Source organism: Schistocerca piceifrons, chromosome 3 (genome assembly GCF_021461385.2).
Source record: "Schistocerca piceifrons isolate TAMUIC-IGC-003096 chromosome 3, iqSchPice1.1, whole genome shotgun sequence".
NCBI lineage: Eukaryota > Metazoa > Arthropoda > Insecta > Orthoptera > Acrididae > Schistocerca > Schistocerca piceifrons.
In genome coordinates, this window is record NC_060140.1 from 884,514,727 (window position 1) to 884,539,720 (window position 24,994).

Below are 24,994 nucleotides of genomic sequence, written 5' to 3' on the forward strand. Positions count from 1 at the left end.
GAAAGAATCAATTGTAATGCTATCAAAGGTAGAAATAAATATTGTGTCGTGAGAATTAACTGTCTAAATATGGTATACGAAATACTGAACTGGGTTTTTAATACATATAGGGTGACTGGGAATTAGTTAATATTCTTCTCCTAGAATACTGTTTTTTACACTGTGTGTCTGGGATGCTGGAAATTGCAGGTGTAATCTCTTATTATTAGATTCTGTGAAGCCAACAATTGCTTATCTTTGTTTTTAATGGCAGCAATAGCCTTTCTGGAAACAACAACTGAGATAACACAATTTTTTGATGAGGAAACATTAAGCAGATTAAAATAAGTTTCCTTGTATGTTAAATTATTCTATCACAAATAAATTAATTCTACAGGTTACTGAATGATTTGTACAATGTGAAACAGTTTTTCATAGAGACTGCTTAAAAAGGCTATTGTGCTAAACTTGATTGAAGAAGCATCAGATCACTCAGATTCGCCACTTGGAAATGCAATCTGCCCCCCCCCCCCCCCTCTCTCTCTCTCTCTCTCTCTCTCTCTCTCTCTCTCTCTCTCTCTCTCTCCCTCTCTCCCTCTCTCCCTCTCACTCACACACACACACACACACACACACACACACACACACACACACACACACACACACTCTCTTTCACTCTCTCTTTGTGCTGCGTATTTTGCATCTTAAGTCTCATGTCGCAGCATTGATATAAGGATGCATATAAATGTGTGTTGGGCATTCCACCTAAAGATTCATATGTTGATCATATTTGTTTTGTTTCAATACATGGCAAATTAATAAAGTGGTATTGAGAGAGATACATATACACCTTGTACATAGTTTACCTTTTGTTGTCTCTTATCATGAATGTGCCAAATTTATAGATAATTTTGTAAAAAATAAGTGTTCTTGTGTTTATCCAACAGGTTAGTAGTGGAAAAAATTGATCATTACCCCTTTTCTTGCAAAACTTTATTATTTTTCTAGTCTTTCTTACATTGTGATACTCTGAGTGATGAATGAAAGAAAATGGCTGTTTTGAAAACTTCTAGTATATTAGTATAAAATCCCATTTTTAGGACATTGGCTACCAAAAAGCAGAAAATTTTTTTCAGTGCAAGAAACTTTAAGAAACTCACCTTACCTCCCATCAGTTTGTTTGTCGTCCTTTGCATTTTGGTTGTGGTCGTCTTTTTTTCTTTAGAAGGCACATCACTATTCTCCGTTGGACATCAAAAAGTGAGAGATTCTCATTTGGGTTAGCAATTCGGTATGCATGCCATGTGTTTACCATGCAGATATCAATCCTGCAGGTGAATAGTAGCCACTACAATTTCTTTGCTCTTATCCTCATTTTATAAAATGATGTACTTGTCCAGTAGATCAATGCCACCTGTATTGGTGTTGTATTCTTCAATAAGATGTAGCATTGTAGCAGGTATTTGTAATTTGAATACTGTGATTATGGAATTATGCAGGTTAGCTCATTTATTACCCTCACACCTTATGGCTCCTGTTTGCTGTTGTCTAGTCACAGTATGATGAAAATAACCACCAATTCTAAGTCATCAGCTTCGTCTTCACTGACTTTATAGGTCACCAGATCTGATAGAACTTAAACTGTAAGTCCACACTGCCTGTTTCTATCCTATTGGAATCTTAACATGTGAAAGGGAATATTTCACTCTACTACCTAACTCTGAAGAAAGTCTTATACAATGTAAAAAATAAAAACTGAACAAAATAAATAGTAATTTTTATACGGGAGATGTATATACAGTAATATGGCAATCAACAAAGGGGTGAGGATGTAAAATGGCATTTTTCCATTATTATTGCACACAAAATAAACTGATATTGCACTTCAGGAAGTCAGAGGTATACTGAATGCAACATTGACATTCGTATCTTCATAAAAAATACACCCTGACAACTCAACAATGCATTGTGTACAGAAACTGTCAGCACCCATGCAGTGCAGTCAGTTACAATGATAGAAAATAATTATTCCCATTCCTAAAGTATGTTAATTAGACAAAAATATTTATTTTAAATTTGCAGGCATCATAGCTGTCAATTCAACCTCTAGGTGGAATAATCGGAGGGAAAAGTGCATTTGTTTATGTAGAAATAAATAAAATATTTGAATCCCAAAAAAAGGGCAGTGGTAAATAATGGGTTAATGTGATTTCCAATTTTACTACATAAGGTATCAACATAAATTTAAATAAATGAGATTTATGAATGGAACTGGAGGAAGTTGAATGTATCTGCCACACCTCCATGCACGTGTACTCTGTGCAAGTTGCAGAGATTCCAAATAGAACAATATTGTGTTAAACAGATCATTTTGAAAATTATATTCATTAACAGATAATGACTTAATATTTACAGACTTGTGTGTTACAATAATTGGATATCCTCACATAGCAAATTTTGTGTTTGTTCAGTCGGTTGGACAAGAACAGTGGTCTTCATCTGATTGTCCTACATGCCTAAACAGAATTTTCCTGAATGCTGCTTTAACTATACATTGACTTGTGGAGTGTTTATTTAGATGTAGCTCAACTTGTGACCAACAGAAGTGACAAATGGGTACCCTCCATTTGATGGTTAATTTGACAGTTGTGTAGAATTGTGAACGTCAGTGTAGCTCTAATTTTACTTAGTATTGTTGACTAAGAAATTGAATTAGACTTTTTTGTAATCTTGAATTGGTTTTGTGCAATTTCAAAGTTTGAATATTCACTCTATACACACGGTCATTACACTACGCTATAACGTATTATTTACAGACATGATATTATTGTCAGTGTTTGAGGACTTTTTGTTTTCAGGTTCTTGGAACACGTCGTCTCATGCACATTCCCTTTGATGAGTTTGAAAAAGTTATGACTCAATGTTTTGACGTTTTCTCTACATGGGATGATGAATATGATAAGTTGCAGAGTTTGCTGAGGTAAGGAAAATACCTTTATATATACTGCAGTGGCTCTACCCTGAGCACCCGGCAAATAAAATTACGCTTCAGTTGCTAATCGTAAGACCAGAAAAAAAAGTGCGTCAGTGCACCACTAACAATAAGATAAATGGGAAGAATGTAGCACTTTAAGCAGAACTGTCACCTCTGCAGTTGTAGAACTGGCACAAAATGTAATGTTATGCTGTTGTGTTGCTAGAGCAACAATGCCTCAATGGATCTGAGGGATGCCTTATTAAGTGTGAGTTAAAATGGCTTTTGTGTACTGTGCCATGTCAAAGTAATCTGAGTAAGAAACTGCAGGAATACTGAAGGCTTTTATAATCATTTGTACAGTAGCAATGTATATGGGGTGAAGAATTACGGCTTGAAATGGCTTATTCACAGTTCAGTAACAGGAAAACTTAATGTGAAAGAAGAAGGGGGGGGGGGGGACCATTGTATAGTTTGGAGGGACAGCCAGATTTTCTCATAGGAAGCATTGTGGAAAGGAGAAGGAGAGGAGGAGTGCCAGTTTATTGGCTATGCTGTTTAAGTGTGGTACTGAAATAATAAGGCTGTATGAAGAAACAGTTTTCTACTGCAAATCTCTGAAACTACAGTGTGGAAGAATGCCTTGGGATTAATTAATATAATATAACTTTGTGGTTTGTTGGTGACATTGTCATTCTGTCACACACACCTGAGGACTAGGAAGAACAGTTGAACAGAATGGATAGCGTCTTGAAAAGAGATTTTGAAATGAACATAAAACAATGGTAAAAGAATGTAGTTGAAGTAAATCAGTTGATGCAGAGTGAGAGACTAAAAGTAGTGATGAGTTTCGTTATTTGGGCAGCAAAATAGCTGATCTTCCCCACATCCATTTCTAAGAACACCAAGCATTCAGCTGAAGAAAAGACAGCCATACACAGCCTCAAAACCGATCCTCACCTAATCATCCTACCTGCAGGCAAAATTTCTGTCACTGTCGTCATGAATCCTTGTGACTACCTTGTGGAAGGCCTTTGCCAATTGTCGGACTCCTCCATCTATAAACTCTGCCGGAGTTATCCCATCCCAGAAGCCAGCATAACCTCCAATCCCTGCTTATAGGCTTAGGCCCTTCCAAAATTAACAAACCCAGCAATATTGGACACCCTATTGTAGGTGGTTATTGTGCCCCCACTGAAAGAATTCTGGCCCTTATTGATCAACACCCCCAACCAATTGCCCAACATCTAGCCTCCCATGTCAAAGATGCCAAACACTTCCTTCAACAACTCTTGGCCATCCTCAACCCTTTACCTCCTGGATTGCTACTAATCACATTGACGACATTTCCCTATACACCAACATCCCTCATGCCCATGGTCTTGTCGCTTTTGAATACTACCTCACTAAATGTCCTGCAGGCCTCAAACCCACTACATCATTCCTCATACATCTTACTAACTTTGTTCTAACATACAGCTACTTCTCCTTTGAAGGGAACTTATACAAACAAATCTGTGGCACAGCTGTGGACACTCCTGTGTCAACCTGTTTACAAACCATCTAGACGAAGTCTTCCTAGCGTCCTAAAACCCCAAACCCCTGTTCTGGTTCAGGCTGATTGTGATATCTTCATAATCTGGACTCAGGGTCAAGACATCGTATCCTCAGCGATTTACATCCTCAACACCTCTCCCATCCACTTCACCTGATCCTCCTTAACCCAGTGTGCCATCTTCTTAGACACTGCCCACTTCCACTCTGATGGCTCCATCCACACCTCTATCCACATTAAACCGACAAACTACCAACAGTACCTGCATTTCGACTGCTATCATCCCGTCCATACAGCATGGACACCCAGTGACAAAAACTCCCTCGCCCAGTATGCCGAAGGCCTCAAAAAGCCTTCACAGGCTAGCACAATCCCCCAAACCTAGTCCACAAAAAATCTCCTGTGCCATATCATCACACATCCTCAATTCAAGAACCAGCTACAAAGAAGTGCCTCTCTTTGTCACCCAATACCACCCTGGACTGGGGCAACTGAACCACATCCTTTGTCAGGGGTCTGATTATCTATAGTCATGCACTGAAATGAGGGACACCCTACCAGAGATCCTTCCCACTCCTCCTAAAGTGATGTTCTGTCGCCCAGTGAAGCTCGACATCATCCTAGTCCATCCCTATGCCACTACCAATTCCATCCCCTTGCCAAAGGGACCATATCCCTGTGGAAGACCCAGGTGCAAGATCTGTGTAATCCACCTACCCAGTACTTCCTATTCCACTCCTGTCACAGGCTTGTCCTACCCCAACAGAGGCCAGGCCATGTCTGAAAGCAGCCATGTCCTGTACCAGCTTTGCTGCAATCATTACACAGCTTCTTATGTTGGTATGAATATCAGCCAACTGTCTACAAGGTTGAATGGCCGCTGCCAAACTGTGGCAGAGAGCAAAGTTGACCACCCTGTAGCACAACAGCATCTGAACATTATATGCTTGATTTTAATAGCTGCTTCACAACCTGGGCAATGTGGATCCTCCCCTCAACCACCAGCTTTTCTGAACTGTGCAGATGGGAGTTATCCTGACAACACATTCTCCACTACCGAAATTATCCCCATCTAAACTTATGATAAACTACTGTCCCCCGCCCTTCCCCCCCCTAAACAGTTTCTGCCCCCATCTATCCTACAACCTTCTCACAGTTCACATCCCCTCATCTTCATTGTGCTTGCTCACTGCCAACACACCCACCAGTCTTTTCCCTCGTGCTCCTCTCCTTTTCTGTTCCCTGCCCCCCACTCTTCCTTACCCCTCCCCTTCACTCTCCCGATGCTGCCTGAGCCTTATTATGCTGCTTTCTAAAGTAGTCCCTGCAAACTACACCAGACAGCACTCCCCCGCCCGTGCTCTGCTAATGCAGATTGACAATAGCAAGAAAAGCATTTCCCACAAAGGGGATTTTGTTGACATCTAATATAAATTTAGCTGTATTTCTCTAGAGTGCTGCCTTGTACAGAAGTGAAACTTCAATGATAGGCATTTCAGACAAAAAGATAGTAGCTTTTGAAATGTAGTGGTGTAGAAAAATGCCTAAGATTAGATGGGTAGAATGAATAACTAATGGTGAGTTACTGAATTAAATTGGGGGAAAAAAGAAATTTATGGTTAAACTTGCGTGCACTCGCAAAAAGTTAATTTCTCCAGTATAGGTTTTTTACATGGACATGGTATGGTACTCAGAAACCTTTTATGTGAATATACTCTGCCCACCAAAGCCTATGGGATTGAATTAGTGAAATTATGATGGAAATGGTCTGTCCTGAAGAATTTCAAAAAAATGTCACACAATGATAAATTTTCTATTGTAATGCTTATGTAAATATATATGAATAAAAGTGCACTTTGTTTTAATGTGTACTGTGATTGTTGGTCAGTGGTCTCATTGTTTCCACAAAGAGACTTGCGCAATTCGGTAATTGAAATAAGTGTCTGCATTATGGAGTGCAAAGTGTCAATTATTAAACTGAAGTTATCTGACATGTCAAACTATTATACAATTGAAACAGGAACTTTTAATGCCCCAAAAGAGTTTAAATTGTTGGTTTTCGTTTGCTAATAAGATTACTGCTAAGGTGTCAGGATAGTGACTGTTACCAGCAGGTAAATTAAGAATTGTTGAATATTGCGCCCATAGGTCTACCACAGTGTGACACTATTGCTCAACACCTGTGTATTTAGTTTGTTTTTCTCTTTGCTAAAAATTGCTTATTATGTACACTCTTTTTGCCCAGTATCCTATAACAAGCAGTACCAGTGAGTATTGTCATATGCCAGTTGACCAAGCTCTTCAGTTTTATTTCCTAGTTCCCCACATCCATCTGTTAGGTATGTCCTTCGTTTTCAGTATCTGCAGTTAATGTTACTTCCATCAATCGGAGTGGTGCTTTTTTATTTAATTGCCAGTTGCCCCTTTCATTTTTCTAATTTCCTGTCTTTTTTTTTCAGTCACCATATTCATTAAGCATTTAAAACTTTAATCGAATTTTACATTTGAGTCTCAGTAAACATCTCTTCCCATAGTACTTCCCATTTTTCGTTGGAGTATACACCATGTAACAGGAACTCCTTGTACCTGACACACCAGTTTGAGCAGCAAATTGCTAAACTTTCTGCTGTGGCAGAAGAATTAATTGTGCTCTGACTAGTAGGGGTTTTTGCACGCTGGTGTCATAAGCCATTCCCTTTAAGTGTTGGTCGGCAGTGTCTTTCTGAAATTCTCTAAAATTTTATTTGAACTGGGCTAGTTCATAAAATGTGACACACAGGATCATTTAAAATTTTTGATGATAGTTTATCACCTCAAATTTTAAATTGGGTTAAAATACGCGTTCTTTCAAGCTAGAGGAGCTTGGGTCATTTCAGAACAGGTGCACCACACTAGAGAGATAGATTATTCAGTGAACCACTACTTACATTCCTATAATTCCATTGAATGTCACTGCAACTTGTCATGTGACATCATAAAGCAGCTCGTGCTACTGTTAACATCCACCCTAGCCACCACATGACTTGTCAACGCCAGCTGCCAAAGCTAACTGCTCCCACTTCCCATCTACCTATGCCTGGCTGCCTGTTCATGCATAGCCTCAACTCCCTGGACTCTATCACAATTTGATGTTAGAACACCTCATCAGTACAGTGTAACTTTATTTAAATTGTTGTTGTCGTTGTATAATGTCATGCTGCTCTGTGTTAGTCAGTACCTTACATGTATGTGTCTATTTTATTATTCTATTATTTTGCACTATATTCTGCTGAGCTCAGAGTGGCAACTGCTACCCTCCTCCAGAACACAGGGAATTCAAGCTAACAGTGTTTCCCTGATGTCACTACGATTGTCTGAACTCTGTCTTTGGCCTGCAGTTGTCTGCTCCATGACTGCATTCTTGTGCCAATTTTCCAGCTTCTAAAATTCATGATCTCTGTATGGAAACGGCCCACACCAAAATCTGCCAACTTATGACTGTTTCTAGGCGCACACAGTGTTGAATAGAAAATGATTTCAAAATGTAAAAAGTATATTTTCTAGTTACAATATGCAGTTTTTTGTGGTCATTCTATGGTGTTTTGGACTCCTGTGGTTATTTATGAAAACATTGTTAAAAATTCTGAAATATGGTATGTAAATTGGGATCTATTCACTGTGAAAGTATGTAAACACATTTTTGTATATGTGAATTAAGAACTGGTGACTTAATGTAGCATTCTGTTCATTGGAGAGCATTATGAAACTTTCCTGTATTTCGTCAGAGATATTGTGAAGAAGAAGCGTGATGAACATCTGAAGATGGTGTGGCGTGTGTCACCAGCTCATAAGAGGCTGCAGACGAGAATGGAACACATGCGAACATTCCGCCGACAGCATGAGCAGTTGCGTACTGTGATTGTAAGGGTCCTGAGACCAACTCTTGCACCACAGCAGCCACAACACTCGGCCACTACACCTGAACAAGGTGAACCAGTGGACATGAAACAAGATTCCCTTGCTCTTCTCCAGGCAGCTGATGCAAATGCTATTGAGGTTAGTTCTTCAGTGTGTGTCATCAAGGAGGAAAGTTACCTGCAAGAAAGTAAATCTACTTTTGCAGTATTAGTAGGTCTTTTGCTTCTGCTACATATTGAGATGTATCTGCAGTATGTGGATCAATATTGCACAAGTTTTTACCGCTGTAATGTTTTTAGCTTTCAACAGATATGAACATAGTAAATTAATTTTATGTTTCATGAAGTAGTTCTGTTTCCTTTTCATTTAATTGTGTGTCTCCAAACAACTTTTATGATTTTCAGGAGGTAAACTTGGCTTATGAGAATGTGAAAGAAGTAGACTGTTTGGACATTTCACGTGAGGGCCTTGAAGCATGGGATGCAGCAGTGAGACGATATGAGGAACGCATAGATCGTGTGGAAGCACGAATCACAGCACATCTGAGAGATCAATTGGGAACAGCAAAAAATGCCAATGAAATGTTCAGGATCTTCTCCCGTTTTAATGCCCTATTTGTGAGACCACACATTCGTGGTGCCATTCGTGAATACCAGACACAACTCATTCAGAGAGTTAAAGATGATATTGAAGCATTACATGAAAAATTTAAGGTAATGTAAATCAGAATCTGTTTCACTATTTAAGAGCTAAGCAATTTTGCACTAGGGTTCAGCTCATCATTAGTTATCAAGAGAGGCTGTACTACTCACTAATATGATCTGTAAAATATTTTTTCACTTAATTTGGCTTAGTATAGATTGTAAAATACTTCTTTTTCTTAACTTGTGAAATGACACTCCAATTTTCTCATTGTGAACAGCCCTGTAGAAAATGTACCAAATTGTTATATGTTATCATGACTGATTGTGTTCAGGTGATGTGGAGCTGTCAGCTGGTTGAGTAGGGGATGGGACGGGGTACAAATGGAATGTATACTAGCACAAGAAAGGCATTTTTGTCTTTGTAAATAATAAAAAATTTTATAATAAGTAACCTAAGAACAAGCTATACAGTTGTTAAAATTGAGGAACAGGTACTGGGTTAAGGAGAGGGGTAATCATAGATATTAATCATCTGTATCAAAGTATTGAAACACAAGTTCCAAATACTAAGCTTCATAATGTATTTTTTTATATTACATATCCATACAAAAGAAAGAAATGAAAATTTATAGATCATCCATTCATTGGCCATGATGCAAATATTCTATTCGTTTTTGTCAAACTAATGGAATTAAAAATTCAAAAACCGAAATAACCAACTTGTATACGGCTTATGCAGAAGTGTCAAATCACTAAAATAATTTAGAATCAGCTAGTGTTTTTTTCTTAGCTGTATAGATATAAAGGTTTGGGCAATTGAAACTATGGATAACATAAGAATAACAGTTACTACATGTAAGTTCTCAAGCTTTTAAAAAACACAAGGGTGTACTTTTGATGGAAAAGAAAAAGAGAAAGAAAATGCAGTATTTCATGATTTGACTATTTAGATGGGAAATTGAAGTCGGCACTCTTAAAGTGGGAGAATCACACCACTGGCTGTAAGTTTGTACATGGTTTGTGACCTGTTGCAGATATCTCAGCCGTTGCTATAAGTAACTATTGAAGAAATAAAAATTGGAAGTAAACTAAATGTGTCAATGAGGGTAATTCTGATTAAAATTAGTACCACCGTCTCTGGCAGGAGTAGTACTTGATAGCCAATGCCAGGAAGTTTTGTTTACTGCCAGAATCATATGTATGAGATATTCTCTTTAGGCAGAGTGGCAGTCAGTTCTCAGTAGCATGGAAAGAAAGGCTGTGTGACCTTCAGCAGGATCACCAAATGAGGTGGTACAGTGTTTAACACACTGGACTGTCATTTGAGGACAAAGGTTCAAATCCCTGCCATGCCATCCTGACTTAGGTTTTTTTGCAATTACCCTAAACTTCATAACACAAATACTTGGATGGTTCCTTTGAAAGGACTGGCTATCGTCTTTCCCCATCCTTCCCAAATCACAGCTTGCATTCCATCTCTAAAGTTCTCTCACCCTATGCTGTCAAAGGCTAGAATAGACTCACAGAAATTCCTTTTTAGTTGTAAGAAGTGGATGAAGGAATCTCATACCCATTCAAGCTTTTACATTGACAACATGGCTATTGTTAGGATTCCTTTCAGTTTTAGCTCACTTCATAACCATTCCCCTCAACCTTTTCACGTAATTACTTACTGTCCCCATTTAGGGTTTGATCTTGTCTTTTCCAAAACTCACAGGAAGACATCTTCTGTGACAATGTTGGGGTCACACTGCTGGTGCTTGAGCTGTAAATCCCCATATACAGAATACCCCATATTCTGTCCTGTTTGAGACACTGGGACTCCAGGCAATGGCTACTATGCCTGGTAGCTTTTACCATGGTGGGTTGACGCTCACAGAGAGCGAGCCTCCAGAGTGAGTGCATGGGTAGATGATCTGCATTAGGAACAGATCAAACTCACCTACAGTGTTTGCTCTGCGATCACAGCCATCTCACCAGACAGAAAACAAGTCTTTAATGCTGAGGCTTACAACTTTGTAGTTTCTGGCAACCCCACCTTGATCAGTTTGGCAAGGAGAAATTGAGGTGGGCGGTTTGCCTAGTTCTTGGTATTCTCAAAACTGATGGAGAATCTTTTGTAACAATGAAGCCACTGATTCTCATAGAAAATATTGTGGATAGGTTTGGAGAAGTTACTGCAATAGAAAAGATTAGAGATTGGTCTCTGATCAAAACTTTGAATGCAAACCAGACACTTGAGGCCTGTGAAAAACTTGGGGAAATACCAGTTCCCATCTCTCCCCATAACAAACTGAACAGCGGAATTACTATGAAATCCAGACTGTTAGCTGCTTACAGGCATTAATAAATATCAACGAGGACAGTTGAAAACTACAATGAAATCCACATCATTAATTGCATACAGGTGTTGTTAAATGCCAATGGGGACATTTGAAAATGTGTCCCTGTTGATATTTATCACCACCTGTAAGCAGCTAATGGTCTGGATTTCATTGTAATTTCATTCTTTGAGAGCTGAAAGATTACCAATGGTTTCTGTTCTTTTGGACATGTCAGACACAACCAAAAGAACAGATATCATCTTCATAAACTCAACATTATTAAAGGTGTTGTCTTCCATAGGGACCCAATGTTACAAACAAATGAACTGCATTCTAACTTATGGCGGCATAATGCCTTCAGAAAGGACCTAAGGATAACTGTGCGAACAGTGTAAGTTTCATCCTCTCTCTCGATGGGAATGTTTTACCTGGGAAAAATTAGTGTCATTGTTTATAGGTGTGATGTCAGACCCTATGGGATATTTTGGGTGCCAGAGATTGGGACACATTTCATCATGCTGTGCGAATTAGGTTACTTGTGGGATGTATGGAAGGACACTGCGTGGGGATAGCCCTTGTGAATAAACCCCTACATATGTAAATTGCCCAGACAACTATCCCTCTTGTTGATCAACATGTTCAGTTTTCTTCCAGGAGGAGGAGTATAACACACTTGCCTGCCTGCCTGCCTGTCTTGTCAATATGCTAAGAAAAAGTTTCAGCGACTCCACCCAATTGATATCAAAGTTTGTGAATACTGTATCAAATTCCAAACCTAATGAGATAAGGTTTCAAACAAACTCCTGGCCCTAGCCACATGTCACTGACTGTTTTTCATTTGGGCGAGGTGCTTTAGCTTCATAAATCCCCAAACCCCCAACATCAATATCACCACCCCACAGGTGCAGCCACAGATGTCTCTTCCTCCTTTGGTATCTCTGGGGAAGAGGACACCTGCGAAGATATCCCATTTCCAGGATGAAACAGACCTGCAGTCTACCACCAACCAGTTGCTGAGAGAACCACTGGCTGCTGTTCATAGAAAAGAACAGTCCTCTTCTACCCCAAAAGTCAATTAAGAAAAATCCTCACAAAATCCAAAACCTCACAGTGACAAACATGAAAGTTAAACCAAATTCTGTTGTTCCATGTTGATTCAGCTTCCTCATCCCTGAGGTAGATCCTCTGAGTACCGATGAAATCACACATTCAGGTCGAGCACTACTCAGTAACAAAGTAATTTTTCACACTCTCTTCATTGCTTTCTTAAATCCTAGTCTGATGTTCCTTCAATGGAACTGTAATGGCTTTAATCGCCACCTAGCCAGACTCTGTCAGTGGTTATTTGCTATGAAGTTCGGGTGGCACTTCAGGAAATACAGTTCTCAAAAGCCCAATTCACTACTATTAAAAATTACACATCCTGTGGTAAAAATCACATTAGTATCAAGAGGGCTTTTGGGAAGTCTGTATGCTCATTTGACCTGACACTTTCAGTGAGCAGATGCCACTAAACTATGCTTTAGAAGCTGTGGCTGTTTATGTCCACCGACAGTTAGGGTAACATTTTGCAATATGTATCTACCTATAGACAGATCACAAGCTGGTGGAGCTAGTGAAACAGCTGCCGCCTTCTTCTTCTTACTTGGGCACTTCAGTGTTCGCAATTATCTATGGGGCAGTAAAACCACATCAAGCAGGTGACAAATAGTAGAGCAATTAGTATCAGAACTGGAAGTCTGTATACTTAACACTGGAGCTGCAATGCATTACAGTCTGCAGCCCAAGTATCTCATCCTTCATCCTGTGCAATGCCCATGGTGACCTATGCAACAGCGATCACTGCCCTATTGCTCTCTTTCTCCACCCACCAACACCTTAACATGCACCATATTGATCACTTTGCAAGACAAACTGGCAAGCTTTCACCTCCATAGCAACTTTTGAAACCAGTCAAGAGAACAGTGTCAAAGGAATGGCACAAGGTGCCACTGACAAGACTATAAACACTGCAGAAGCAATGATACCCCATTCTTCAGATCCTACCCACCCTCAGCCTGTGCCATGGGGCTCTGAAAAAATAACTGCAGCTATAAGATTGTCAAAAGGAACTACAACACAAGTGCCATCTTTCTACAAAACATTTAACAATATTCAAAAGATTTCGACAAAAGGCATGATTTTTAATAAAAAAAGGGAAAGCAGCAGTGTTGGTAACAGTATGTATTGTCTGAGAGCCCACACCCAAAGATTCAACCCCCAGCAGCTAATATGTACAGGAAACCAGGGTTCCTCAGAGAATTCTGGGTGTAACCCTCTTTTCTCTTGCAATCAGTGGTATTGTGACTTCAATGGAACCCATTGTGTCACTGTCACTGTTTGTGTATTACCTTTTTCTGTATTACAACTCTACATCATTGTGTACCACAAAGGTGGCTTTACAGAAGGTGTACAGCGGGGCCCTGAATCACGGATATTAGAGGTGGGCAAACTCGTTCATCCTTGGGAACTAGTTCACTGCTTATCGTTCTATTTTGGGAGCCGTTCATTTTTACTCGTTCACTGTTCATTCGTGCTTGGTATATGGTTCTTATGAAAAACTGAAAACTAGTAGTTTGGGTGACTGAAGGATGGAGGGCACCAAGAGGGGGCACTTGCCTCCCACCTGGAGTTTGGAGTAGCATTGTGTGGCTGATCGCAGGGAAATAATATAGGGTGGTGCACGGAAAACCGGCCCCGAGTACAGACTGCTCGCCAATTACGGACGATGTGTTGCCCGTTAAGAGCAGATACAACAAACAGACAAACATGTAATAACTAGGCAGTGAAGAAATAACAAGCTAATGCAAGCAACAATTGCGAAACAATATATGACGATGTGTAGAGAGCTGGAAAGAGAACATGAAAATCTCACGCGACGCGCATGGGCTATAGCTCATGTAGTCTTGTAAACCTGTTGGTGGCTGTTTCCCATCTTAATAGACCACGAGTGTCTTGTATAAAATTCTTCATTTCGACTTCCACTACATAGCTATGCTATGTTGTAAAAAATAATCATTTACACCCTATATATACTTCACGTTGTCTCTGAGTTTGTAGGCGAAGTAGAGACTTTATGGAAGCATAAAATAAAATGTGGTTTTTTCATCATACTTGCGTCACACGCTTGGTAAAAATTAGGTTTTTATGTTGCATTATTTAAAGCTAATGCAGCAGTAATAATAATAAGTTCGCAGTAATAAAGTTTTTGGTTTGGAGCTCCTTCTGAACAAATCTTTTCGAGATAATAAGTAAATACGATTTTATGGCAGTCTGTCTTTTCAAATGGAGAGGCAACGCTTTTCCTACTGAGCCAAGATGACCCACAACCCACTTTTTTTTTTTTTCCAAAGAAACCTAACTAGCAGGTAATGCAAATTGGAAACAACCAACTTAAAAATAATTAGAGCCTACCTAAATGTAATGTAATGAACGAAAGGACCGAGAAACGAATTCCAAGGAACGATTGGTTCATAGTTCACTTTGGTCACGGCGGTCTACTTATAGTTCCCGGGAACTTAATGAAAGATACACACAAAATCGTTTTTCGTTTTATATGAATTTTCTTACACCAAAAATTAAGCAAATGATTGAAAGTTAGTTGCTAAATCAAGTCGATGAAACAAAAAAATAAGTGAATAACAAAAAAAATTGCCTTGTTATAAGTATGTCTTCTGCTGTTCATCGATATAATGAAGTGAGCTGATACGCCCTTTTGATACCTGAAAAGATGTACCCATTAGATGCAACGTAATTTTTATGTAATTTACGTAACTATAAAATACTTTTTGATTACTGGTCGTGGAAGCTGAATAACCAGAACCAAGTGCAAGAACAGTTTCGAACACATGTAAAATGGGCGAGCGTAGTGAAAGAAACGAACAACTGGATACTGAACTAACTAGGAGCAATCGGCAGTGGAACTGCGACAGGTGGTCATATGAAGGACAACGAGTGCGGCCGAGGGAGACCGAGACTGAGACGAGCACGCGACCGAGGCTGGAACGAGAACTGCCGAAGTGACCGCCGCGACTGAAGTGAACTAGTGAACTTTGAACCGATCGTTCCTCGTTCCCGGGAACTGTAAGTAGACCGCCGTGACCAAAGTGAACTATGAACCGATCGTTCCTTGGAATTCGTTTCTCGGTCCTTTCGTTCATCTTGGTGAACCGTTCCTTTGCACCCGTTCGTTCGCGAACTATCCATCTCTAATGGATATCAATTTTCACCCACAAAATCTCTCACCTTTTATCAACCTTGGACTTGCATCTGCACCGAGAGCCTTAACCTCAGTAACCAGTTCCTTGAAGTTGTTGAAAATTTCAATTCTTTAGGCCTTGTATTTGACAGTAAGGTAACAAGTCTGCCATATGTATGCTAGCTCAAGGCAAATTGCCTGAGGGAACTTAATACCTTCAGATTTCTCAAAATGATCTGCTGGGGTGCAGATTGCACAGATCTGAAATTTAACAAAGCTTTGATTGTATCCATCCTGTACTATGGATGTGTTGTGTGCGTGTTAGCAGCACCATCAGTACAGAAGTTGTTAGGCCCTGTCCATTACTTTGTTGTATGGTTGGCAACTGAAGTGTTCCATATGAATTCTATAGACAGTGGAAGCTGATATCTCGCCATTGTGTAGCAACTTTTTCTGAACAATGTGGTCACAATTTTCATGTCCATTTGTGTTAACTCGGCTCTGTTTCACAACCAACAGTTCAGACTGCTCACAAATTGCCCTAAATGAGGAACTGGCTGGGATACAGTTGGAGGCTCTCTGGAAGGATCCATCTGCCCCTTCTTGTTTGTGTACGTAAAGTTTCCTCTCAACAGTTCCCTGTGGTGTGTGTCTAGTCTTGTGATTCGAATGGGCCTCCTGTACACCCCATCAGATGTGTAGCAAGGATTGGAAAGCAATGTGGGCTTCAAATTAATATCAGGTACTCAGATTTAGAAAAAGAAACTGTGTAGATTTATTTGGTTATGGGTATTACATGACAAGGATTGCGAGGGGACGACAGAAAATAACTCCAGTAGTCGCAGAACCATCTTCAGGAGAAGAGAAAATTCAAAGATGAAGGAACTAAGCCATTTGGATCTACTCTAGGTGGTGACTTGGAAGAGAAGAAAAAGGTATTTTTCGGTTGTGGCTCAAAGAGCTCTGCCTCATAAGTCAGCTGATCTTGCGACGTGATTTGATTGGCAAGGCGGTTTTGCTGATGACATTCTAGCATGAACCAGTAGATTGTTGTCACATCAGCTGAAAGGCGACAGATGAAATATGTGGACTCTTTGTAAAATTTAAATAATAAAAATTGCTAGCATTCAGGATCTGGGGCATCTTGTACATCTCCTCCCCTCTTGCTGAAAAAGTTCACCACAGGTGAACTCGGCTATCTCAGTAGGGCTGTAAGCATAGAGGGTTAAAATATTTGATTTTCATTTAACAGCACAATATATTAATTTCATTTAATGATTCAAATTTGGGAATGTGAGCATAATTAAGTAATTATGTAGTGACTACAGTTGTCAACACAGGACTGTGACGGTGGTGGCATTACAAAGGTAGCTGAAGCTGGTTTCAAAGTCATGAGGAGTACAAGCAAATGCAATACTTGTAAGACAAGGATTAGGATATAATGCAAAAATAATCAAAACATGTTTATAGGTTGAAGATTTTTATCATTTTTTATTAATAAAGGAAGTGAATGATTCCTAGCATTATTAGAGTAGGTAAAGGAAGTGATGTAATTTGTAATAATAGAATAGGGATCATGTGACTTTGAAAGGCCTCCTCCTCAGACTACAGTTGGGTTGTTTTAGAAAGAGATGAGCACACACTGTCCAGCATCCTTACAGTGACTAGGTAATCATCAGGATGGTACCAATTAGTTGCCAACCTGACGATAAGGCTGATGAAAGTTACTGAACAGTGATCTGTATCAGTGATATCTAAGACTGTCTAGTATTGAGTTTTACCTTGCAAAGTTAAGTTTGCCACCTAAGTGAGTCCTACCTCTCTTACAGGATTTGCTTTGTGGAAGGGGAGCGAGGAGCAATGGCAAAATCTCTCCCATTCATGTTTCCTGTATTTTCATTGCTTTGAGAACCTCCATAATCTATTTCGTTAGCTGAGCTATGCTGTTGAGATGGACGGTTTGCTGTCTCATGTCCAGTCTTTCTGCAATAGGCACATGCCATTGCCAAATACTTGGGAGCCTTGTGACCTGAACTTTGGCAACAAGTGCAGTGTACATTGGCAATGAATGCACATTGAGCATGGTTTATCCTAGGGGAAGATTTGATGAAAAGCTGAGATTCCTCATGGGTCGGTCCTGCAAACAAATACTCCTACATAGTGTTTCAGCTTCGCTGAGTTGTACCTTCCATTACTTTTCCCTTGTACATAGGTAAAACACAATACAGCTCGTATTCTGTCAGAAAAAGGCTCTAAATCGATTCCGGAATTTTAGTTTAGTGTGGAAAGTTGGTCCCTGTAATAGCCAATGCTGTGCTTTTCCCCACATCTATCCAAAAGCCCTTTCGCAAGTGTGCCGGATGCTTCGGTATTTCTATTATTTTAAAAGGAAAAAAAGGATGGTCCATTATGATCAATATTAGTAGGAGTACCGTATTTACTCGAATCTAAGCCGCACTTTTTTTCCAGTTTTTGTAATCAAAAAAACTGCCTGCGACTTAGAATTGAGTGCAAAGCAAGCGGAAGTTCTGAAAAATGTTGTTGGGTGCCGCCACAACTAACTTCTGCCGTCGAATATATGTAGTGCTACACAGGCATGCTTTGTAGGCACAAAGATAAATACTGGCACCAAATCCTCTGCGTCAGTAAATAAATTTAAAAAAAAGGTGGAAGACGAGCTTTTTCTCCGCCCCGAGTTTCGACCACTGCATTTTCATACATTATCCAACGAAGTAAATACAAATTCCGTATTGTTCATCTTCGAATGTAGCAGCATTTCAATGTACTACGAAAATCCGACTGGCAAGACTGTTTGGGATGTTTGTCAATATGGCCAACTCTACGTTCTGATTGTTTTCCTACCTGTGAGAAGAGATGGTTGCTAACAGGAACTTTTATGAATTGTGAATCACATGCAGTATTCTCTTCACCATACGAATAATACGAATATAAACTCTCTCTCTCTCTCTCTTTTAATTGTAAGTGTCGTGAACACCTATAACAAAGAAAACGGCGCTTATCAGATCAAAGAAAAATAAGCAGTCAATTCAAACCAGACGAAGCACGTGAAAAGGGAAGGGTACCCGTATAAATACGGACGGAGCGCCTGACGCATAGCAATGGCTACCTGGTAAAGCTTAACTGCTAATCTTAAGACTCGAACCAAACTACTTAACTGTATCGTCATTCATTCGACCTAAATTTTGTCTCATATTACAATGGACCAACTTCGTTTCGATTTGGAGATGTGGCCTAAAACTTTTCTCTCACCTTGAATTTCGAGTCTCAAATTTCAGTTGCGGCTTAGATTCGGGAAATTTTTTTTTCCTTGATTTCGAGTCTCATTTTTCAGGTGCAGCTTAGATTCGAGTGCGGCTTAGATTCGAGTAAATACGGTACTCTGAACAAAATTACATGTCAAAAAGAATACAGTCTTATGTCTGGTCTGTGTGTTTCCTGCGAATGATGTGTTTGATCCTATACACTGCATTATTTTCATATATTTATTAATGTGCTTTTACAGTCCTCTTTGTTTCAGGATACTAATGGCATAATTCCGTTTTTGTCTTAACGTTCGATATTTGTGTTGTAATCAATTTATAAAATTGTTAAGAATGGGTTACAGTTTTTTAGTACAAAAATGATGAATGATTTTGTTTGGTTACAGGTCCAGTACCCACAGAGCAAAGCCTGCCACATGAGTATGGTGAGAGATCTACCACCAGTTTCAGGTTCTATTATATGGGCCAAACAGATAGACCGTCAGCTTACAGCTTATTTACGACGTGTTGAAGATGTTCTAGGTTAGTTTGATTTACATTATAGCTTAATTACTTCATTTCTTTTATATTGTCCATGTGCTCTTCAAGAGCTATGGAGGATCAGGCTCCCAATGCTGCATACTTCCGTCTGGAGAACATCATGTCTAAAAGTATTTTTTAAAGTGTGTAATTTTTTCGCAGATCATTTAACCATATGGTGACTACGTACTTCACCATGTGCTCTGATTCCTATTCTTTCCACTGAAACCTTCTTCACCTATTGTATGCAATATTGGACTATTTTGAACAAGAAAGCGAATTGGGGGTGGGGGGGGGGGGGGGTGTTTGTCTAAATCATTTCAAACCTAATCTTACTGTTTCCATCTCTTTGCAACCTGTTTGTTGGTCCACATAAGACATAATATGTATGTTAAAGTAGATTATTAAGATTACAAACTCAATAGATATAGACATTTTAATAATACATTGTCATCTTGCATTTAAATTATTTTTACACATATTTACCACTTACATTCACATAGTTTATTAAGAAGATGCCTATTTGCTTCTGTCAATACATTCATCATTTTGCAGCACACATCAGAGCACAAGGACAATTTTCTTAATCTCCCTTCAACAATCATGCACCTTTCTGTCCCCCATGCAGTGTAAATACCCTACTGCTAGCACCATGTTCATTTACTCAGACAGTGTGTTCCGTAAAATCCTGCGGAGAGTCTTCAGGGATGTGGAAACAGTCACATTATACATTAACAGGAAGAAACTGCAGGCTGCTTTTGTAAATTATACTAACAATATTTAGATTTGTATTAAACTTCTTGCACTGATAATTATGGGAATTCCTTCTAGATTATTTTGTATAAGTATGTGCATATTTTTTAAGATAAAGGGAAAATAGTAGGTGGTAACAGATCATTACTACACATCATGATAAAAGGTAACAAAACAAACAACTTGATTTAGGGGAACTGAACAGTGCAAATATATTGATTTGGATCTTCAGCTTCTGGCTATATGATAGCTTACAAAGATGGAGATTAAGCAATCCATTGCTGTGGCACTATCACCTGACACAGTCACTGTTTACAGAAACTCACTGTGGGAATACATGCTAAATTATATGTTCGGTTTACAATCTCTTTGAAAGTCTGTAATTATTTCTTTAAATGTTGCATCTTTCGAAGTGAGGCTGATCGTGATGAGTGATTATTCCCTACACGACCTGGTATGCTCTTGTGTGATAGTTTTTCTCTGCTGGCACATGTATTATGACCTTGCACTTAATGTTCCAGGAAAAGGCTGGGAAAACCACATTGAAGGACAAAACTTGAAGGCTGATGGAGATAGTTTCAGAGTCAAGCTGAACACTCAAGAGATCTTTGACGAGTGGGCACGGAAAGTCCAGTTAAGGAACTTGGGTGTTGGTGGTCGTATTTTTGCTATTGATAGCCAACGTTCGAGGACTGGTCGTGGCAATGTGCTCAAACTGAGGGTTAATTTCTTACCAGAAATAATTACGCTTTCAAAAGAGGTAAGCCTTAGGCATATTGTTTGTTATGGCCCTATGACCTTGTTCATTGATATATGAACAGCAAATTCAGCTGGGTGGGAAAAGTTTTGATTGTAGCCCCCTTATGTTAGTGTAATCTGTGTGGATTTTTACAGAAAGAAATTACATTTAAAATGAAATCACCATTCAGCGATTTTGCTGGTGCATCAGTTGTTGCTTTTCAGCTGAAACCATTTAATAGTTCAGGAAGCAAATCACTAATCTGAATAAATCTTTTAAAGACATGAGCTGTCCTCTCATGGGATGTAAAAACGCACGTGGACAGGAAACTGGTAATGTCACAGTGTGGAATTACATGTTCCACTACACTGCAGTGTGTGACATAAATGATCAGGCATGTCAGATTTTTGTCTCATGGAGAGGAATGTGGTCAGTGAGATGGGACATTGTTTAATGTCGCAAGCAGAACATAGGATCTGCCATATTGTATGGCATTAAACATCATATTTGATGGATTTTGTTTTTCATAGAATGTGTGATAAAAATATTGCATCGGCAAATTGAGGATCTCTTGAAAATGTATTGTTTTAGCTATAATTTTTTGTAATAAAGTGACAGGCAACTACTTGTTGGTAGGCAAAGGCTTCCTGTGGTTAACATTTTTAGTGTTATAATTTGGGTGCTATGAAAGTGTACCATTTCTGTGCTACAGCACAGTTACGATCTAGCAAAATCGTGTCTTTTTTGGCATATTCAGAATCAAATAACAACATTCTACATCTACATCTACATTTATACTCCGCAAGCCACCCAACAGTGTGTGGCGGAGGGCACTTTACGTGCCACTGTCATTACCTCCCTTTCCTGTACCAGTCGCGTATGGTTCGCGGGAAGAACGACTGTCTGAAAGCCTCCGTGCGCGCTCTAATCTCTCTAATTTTACATTCGTGATCTCCTCGGGAGGTGTAAGTAGGGAGAAGCAATATATTCGATACCTCATCCAGAAACGCACCCTCTCGAAACCTGACGAGCAAGCTACACCGCGACACAGAGCGCCTCTCTTGCGGAGTCTGCCACTTGAGTTTGTTAGACATCTCCGTAACACTATCACGGTTACCAAATAACCCTGTGACAAAACGCGCTGCTCTTCTTTGGATCTTCTCTATCTCCTCCGTCAACCCGATCTGGTACGGATTCCCCACTGATGAGCAATACTCAAGTATAGGTCGAACGAGTGTTTTGTAAGCCACCTCCTTTGTTGATGGACTACATTTTCTAAGGACTCTCCCAATGAATCTCAACCTGGTACCCGCCTTACCAACAAATAATTTTATATGATCATTCCACTTCAAATCATTCCGCACGCATACTCCCAGATATTTTACAGAAGTAACTGCTACCAGTGTTTGTTCTGCTATCATATAATCATACATTAAAGGATCCTTCTTTCTACGTATTCACAATACATTACATTTGTCTATGTTAAGGGTCAGTTGCCACTCCCTGCACCAAGTGCCTATCCGCTGCAGATCTTCCTGCATTTCGCTACAATTTTCTAATGCTGCAACCTCTCTGTATACTACAACATCATCCGTGAAAAGCCGCATGGAACTTCTGACGCTGTCTACTAGGTCATTTATATATATTGTGAAAAGCAATGGTCCCATAACACTCCCCTGTGGCACACCAGAGGTTACTCTAACGTCTGTAGACGTCTCTCCATTGATAACAACATGCTGTGTTCTGTTTGCTAAAACAGAGGTACAGGCTTTTGATAATGTATGCCATACAGTGATCAGCCAGAACATTACGACCACCTACCTAGTAGCCAGTATGTCAGCCTTTGGCACAGACAACAATGGTGATGCGTTGTGACATCAAAACAGTGTGGCCTTGGTAGGTCATTGGAGAGAGTTGGCAGTACATATGCACACACGTCACCTAATTCCTGTATATTCTGGGAGAGAGGGCACTGAACTCTCTATGTTCAGTCCAGTCACATCCCAGATGTTTTCAATCAAGTTCAGATTGTGTGATTTGGGGGACCAGCGCATCGGTGGGAACTCGCCACTGTGTTACTTGAATCACTCCATTACACTCTTGACCTTGTGAAATGGCTCATTACCTTGTTTAAAAATGCCACAGCTGTCGGGAAACATGATTGTCATGAAGGGGTGTAAGTTGTCTACAGCCAGTGTACAATGCTCTGTGGCTGTCATGGTGTTTTGCTCGAGCTCCACTGGACCCATGGATGCCCATATGTATGTTTCCGACAGAATAATGGAGCCGCCACCAGGTTGTCACTGTCTCACAGTACAGGTGTCAAGGAACAGTTTCTCTGGAGGAAAATGGATTCGGGTCCTGTCGTCGGCATGATGAAGAAGGTATCTGGAGTCATCAGACCATACAGTGCTATGCCACAGCACAAACGTCCAGTGCTGATGGTGTCGTGCCAATTTGTTGTAGCTGCCAATGTCATAGTGTTAACATTGACACATCTACAGGTCGTCGGCTGCAGAGGCCCATCGTTAGGAGTGTTCGGTGCACTGTGTGTTCAGACACACTTGTACTCTGACCAGCGTTAAAGTCTGACGTTTGTTCTGTCACAGTTCGCCACCTGTCCTGTTTTATCGGTCTTCCCAGCCTACAGCATCAGACATCTATAATTAGAGATGGCCACCGAACCTCACAAAGTCTGGGTTTGGTTTGATCTTGGTTTTTTCACATGTTGAAGACACTCTCCACAGCTCTCCTCGAACATCAAACAAGTCAGTCAGTTCCTGAAATGCTTGTACCGGGTGTCTGGGCCGTCATAATGTGCCCTCAGTCAGACCTAGATCGCGCAGCTTCCCCATTCTAAGCATGGACAGCATGCTCATTGATACTGCATGCACTGTGCATGTGTCTATCTAGCAGTCATTCCTCACCAAGTGATGCTGCTATTGCCTGGACAGTCTTATAGTGATAGTAGGTCAGTAGTCATAATGTTCTGCTTGATCAGTGTTTATGGAGGCCCAGCTGCTATGTCAAAGTTTTAGTGTAGTTGATAGTGCCGTGAGCTCTGGGCAGTGAAAAGAAAGGTAGCAGGTTCGTGTCCATAATCTCAAATTTTTTTCATCTTTTCTTTTCTGAAGCATCCTGGGTCTGTCTTGTTCATTTAATAGAAGTAGTATCGTGAAAGTCAATTATTTATTATAAGTAGTATGGAATGGGGGTAAGAAATGAAAGAGGAAGCCACCTGGTAGCATTTTGTACAGAGCATAACTTAATCATAGCTAACACTTGGTACAAGAATCATGAAAGAAGGTTGTGTACATGGAAGAGGGCTGAAGACACTAAAAGGTTTCAGGTAGATTATATAATGGTAAGATAGAGATTTAGGAACCAGGTTTTAAATTGTAAGACATTTCCAGGTGCAGATGTGGACTCTGACCACAACCTGTTGGTTATGAGCTGTAGATTAAAACTGAAGAAACTGCAAATAAAACTGAAGAAACTGCAAAAAAGGTGGGAATTTTAAAGAGATGGGACCTAGATAAACTGAAAGAACCAGAAGTTGTAGAGAGTTTCAGAGAGAGCATTAGAGAACGATGGACAAGAATGGGGGGGAAAGAAATACATTAGAAGAAGAATGGGTAGCTTTGAGAGATGAAATAGTGAAGTCAGCAAGGATCAAGTAGGTAAAAAGACTAGGGCTTGTAGTAATCCTTGGGTAACAGAAGAGATATTTAATTTAACTGATGAAAGGAGAAAATATAAAAATACAGTCAATGAAGCAGACAAAAAGGAATACAAATGTCTCAAAAATGATATAGACAGGAAGTGCAAAATGGCTAAGCAGGGATGGCTAGAGGATAAATGTAAGGGTGTAGAGGCATATATCACTAGGGGTAAGATAGATCCTGTCTACAGGAAAATTAAAGAGACCTTTGGAGAAAAGAGAACACCTTGTATGAATATCAAGGGCTCAGATGGAAAACCAGTTCTAAGCAAAGAAGGGAAAGCAGAAAGGTGGAAGGAGTATATAGAGTGTGTATACAAGGGTGATGTACTTGTGGACAATATTATGGAAATGGAAGAGGATGTAGATGA

General features: G+C 39.8%; 1 protein-coding gene across 3 annotated transcripts in view; it reads left to right on the plus strand.

Moving 5' to 3' along the window:
• LOC124787868 (dynein heavy chain, cytoplasmic) overlaps positions 1–24,994 on the plus strand; it is a 233,671-nt gene that overhangs the window by 25,259 nt on the left and 183,418 nt on the right. For all 3 annotated transcript variants that reach the window (XM_047254836.1, XM_047254837.1, XM_047254838.1), the window contains exons 7-11: positions 2,838–2,959; positions 8,273–8,543; positions 8,810–9,118; positions 19,278–19,413; positions 20,685–20,923. In XM_047254836.1, the coding sequence (XP_047110792.1) occupies positions 2,838–2,959; positions 8,273–8,543; positions 8,810–9,118; positions 19,278–19,413; positions 20,685–20,923 (1,077 nt within the window). The remainder of the gene's footprint in view (positions 1–2,837; positions 2,960–8,272; positions 8,544–8,809; positions 9,119–19,277; positions 19,414–20,684; positions 20,924–24,994) is intronic.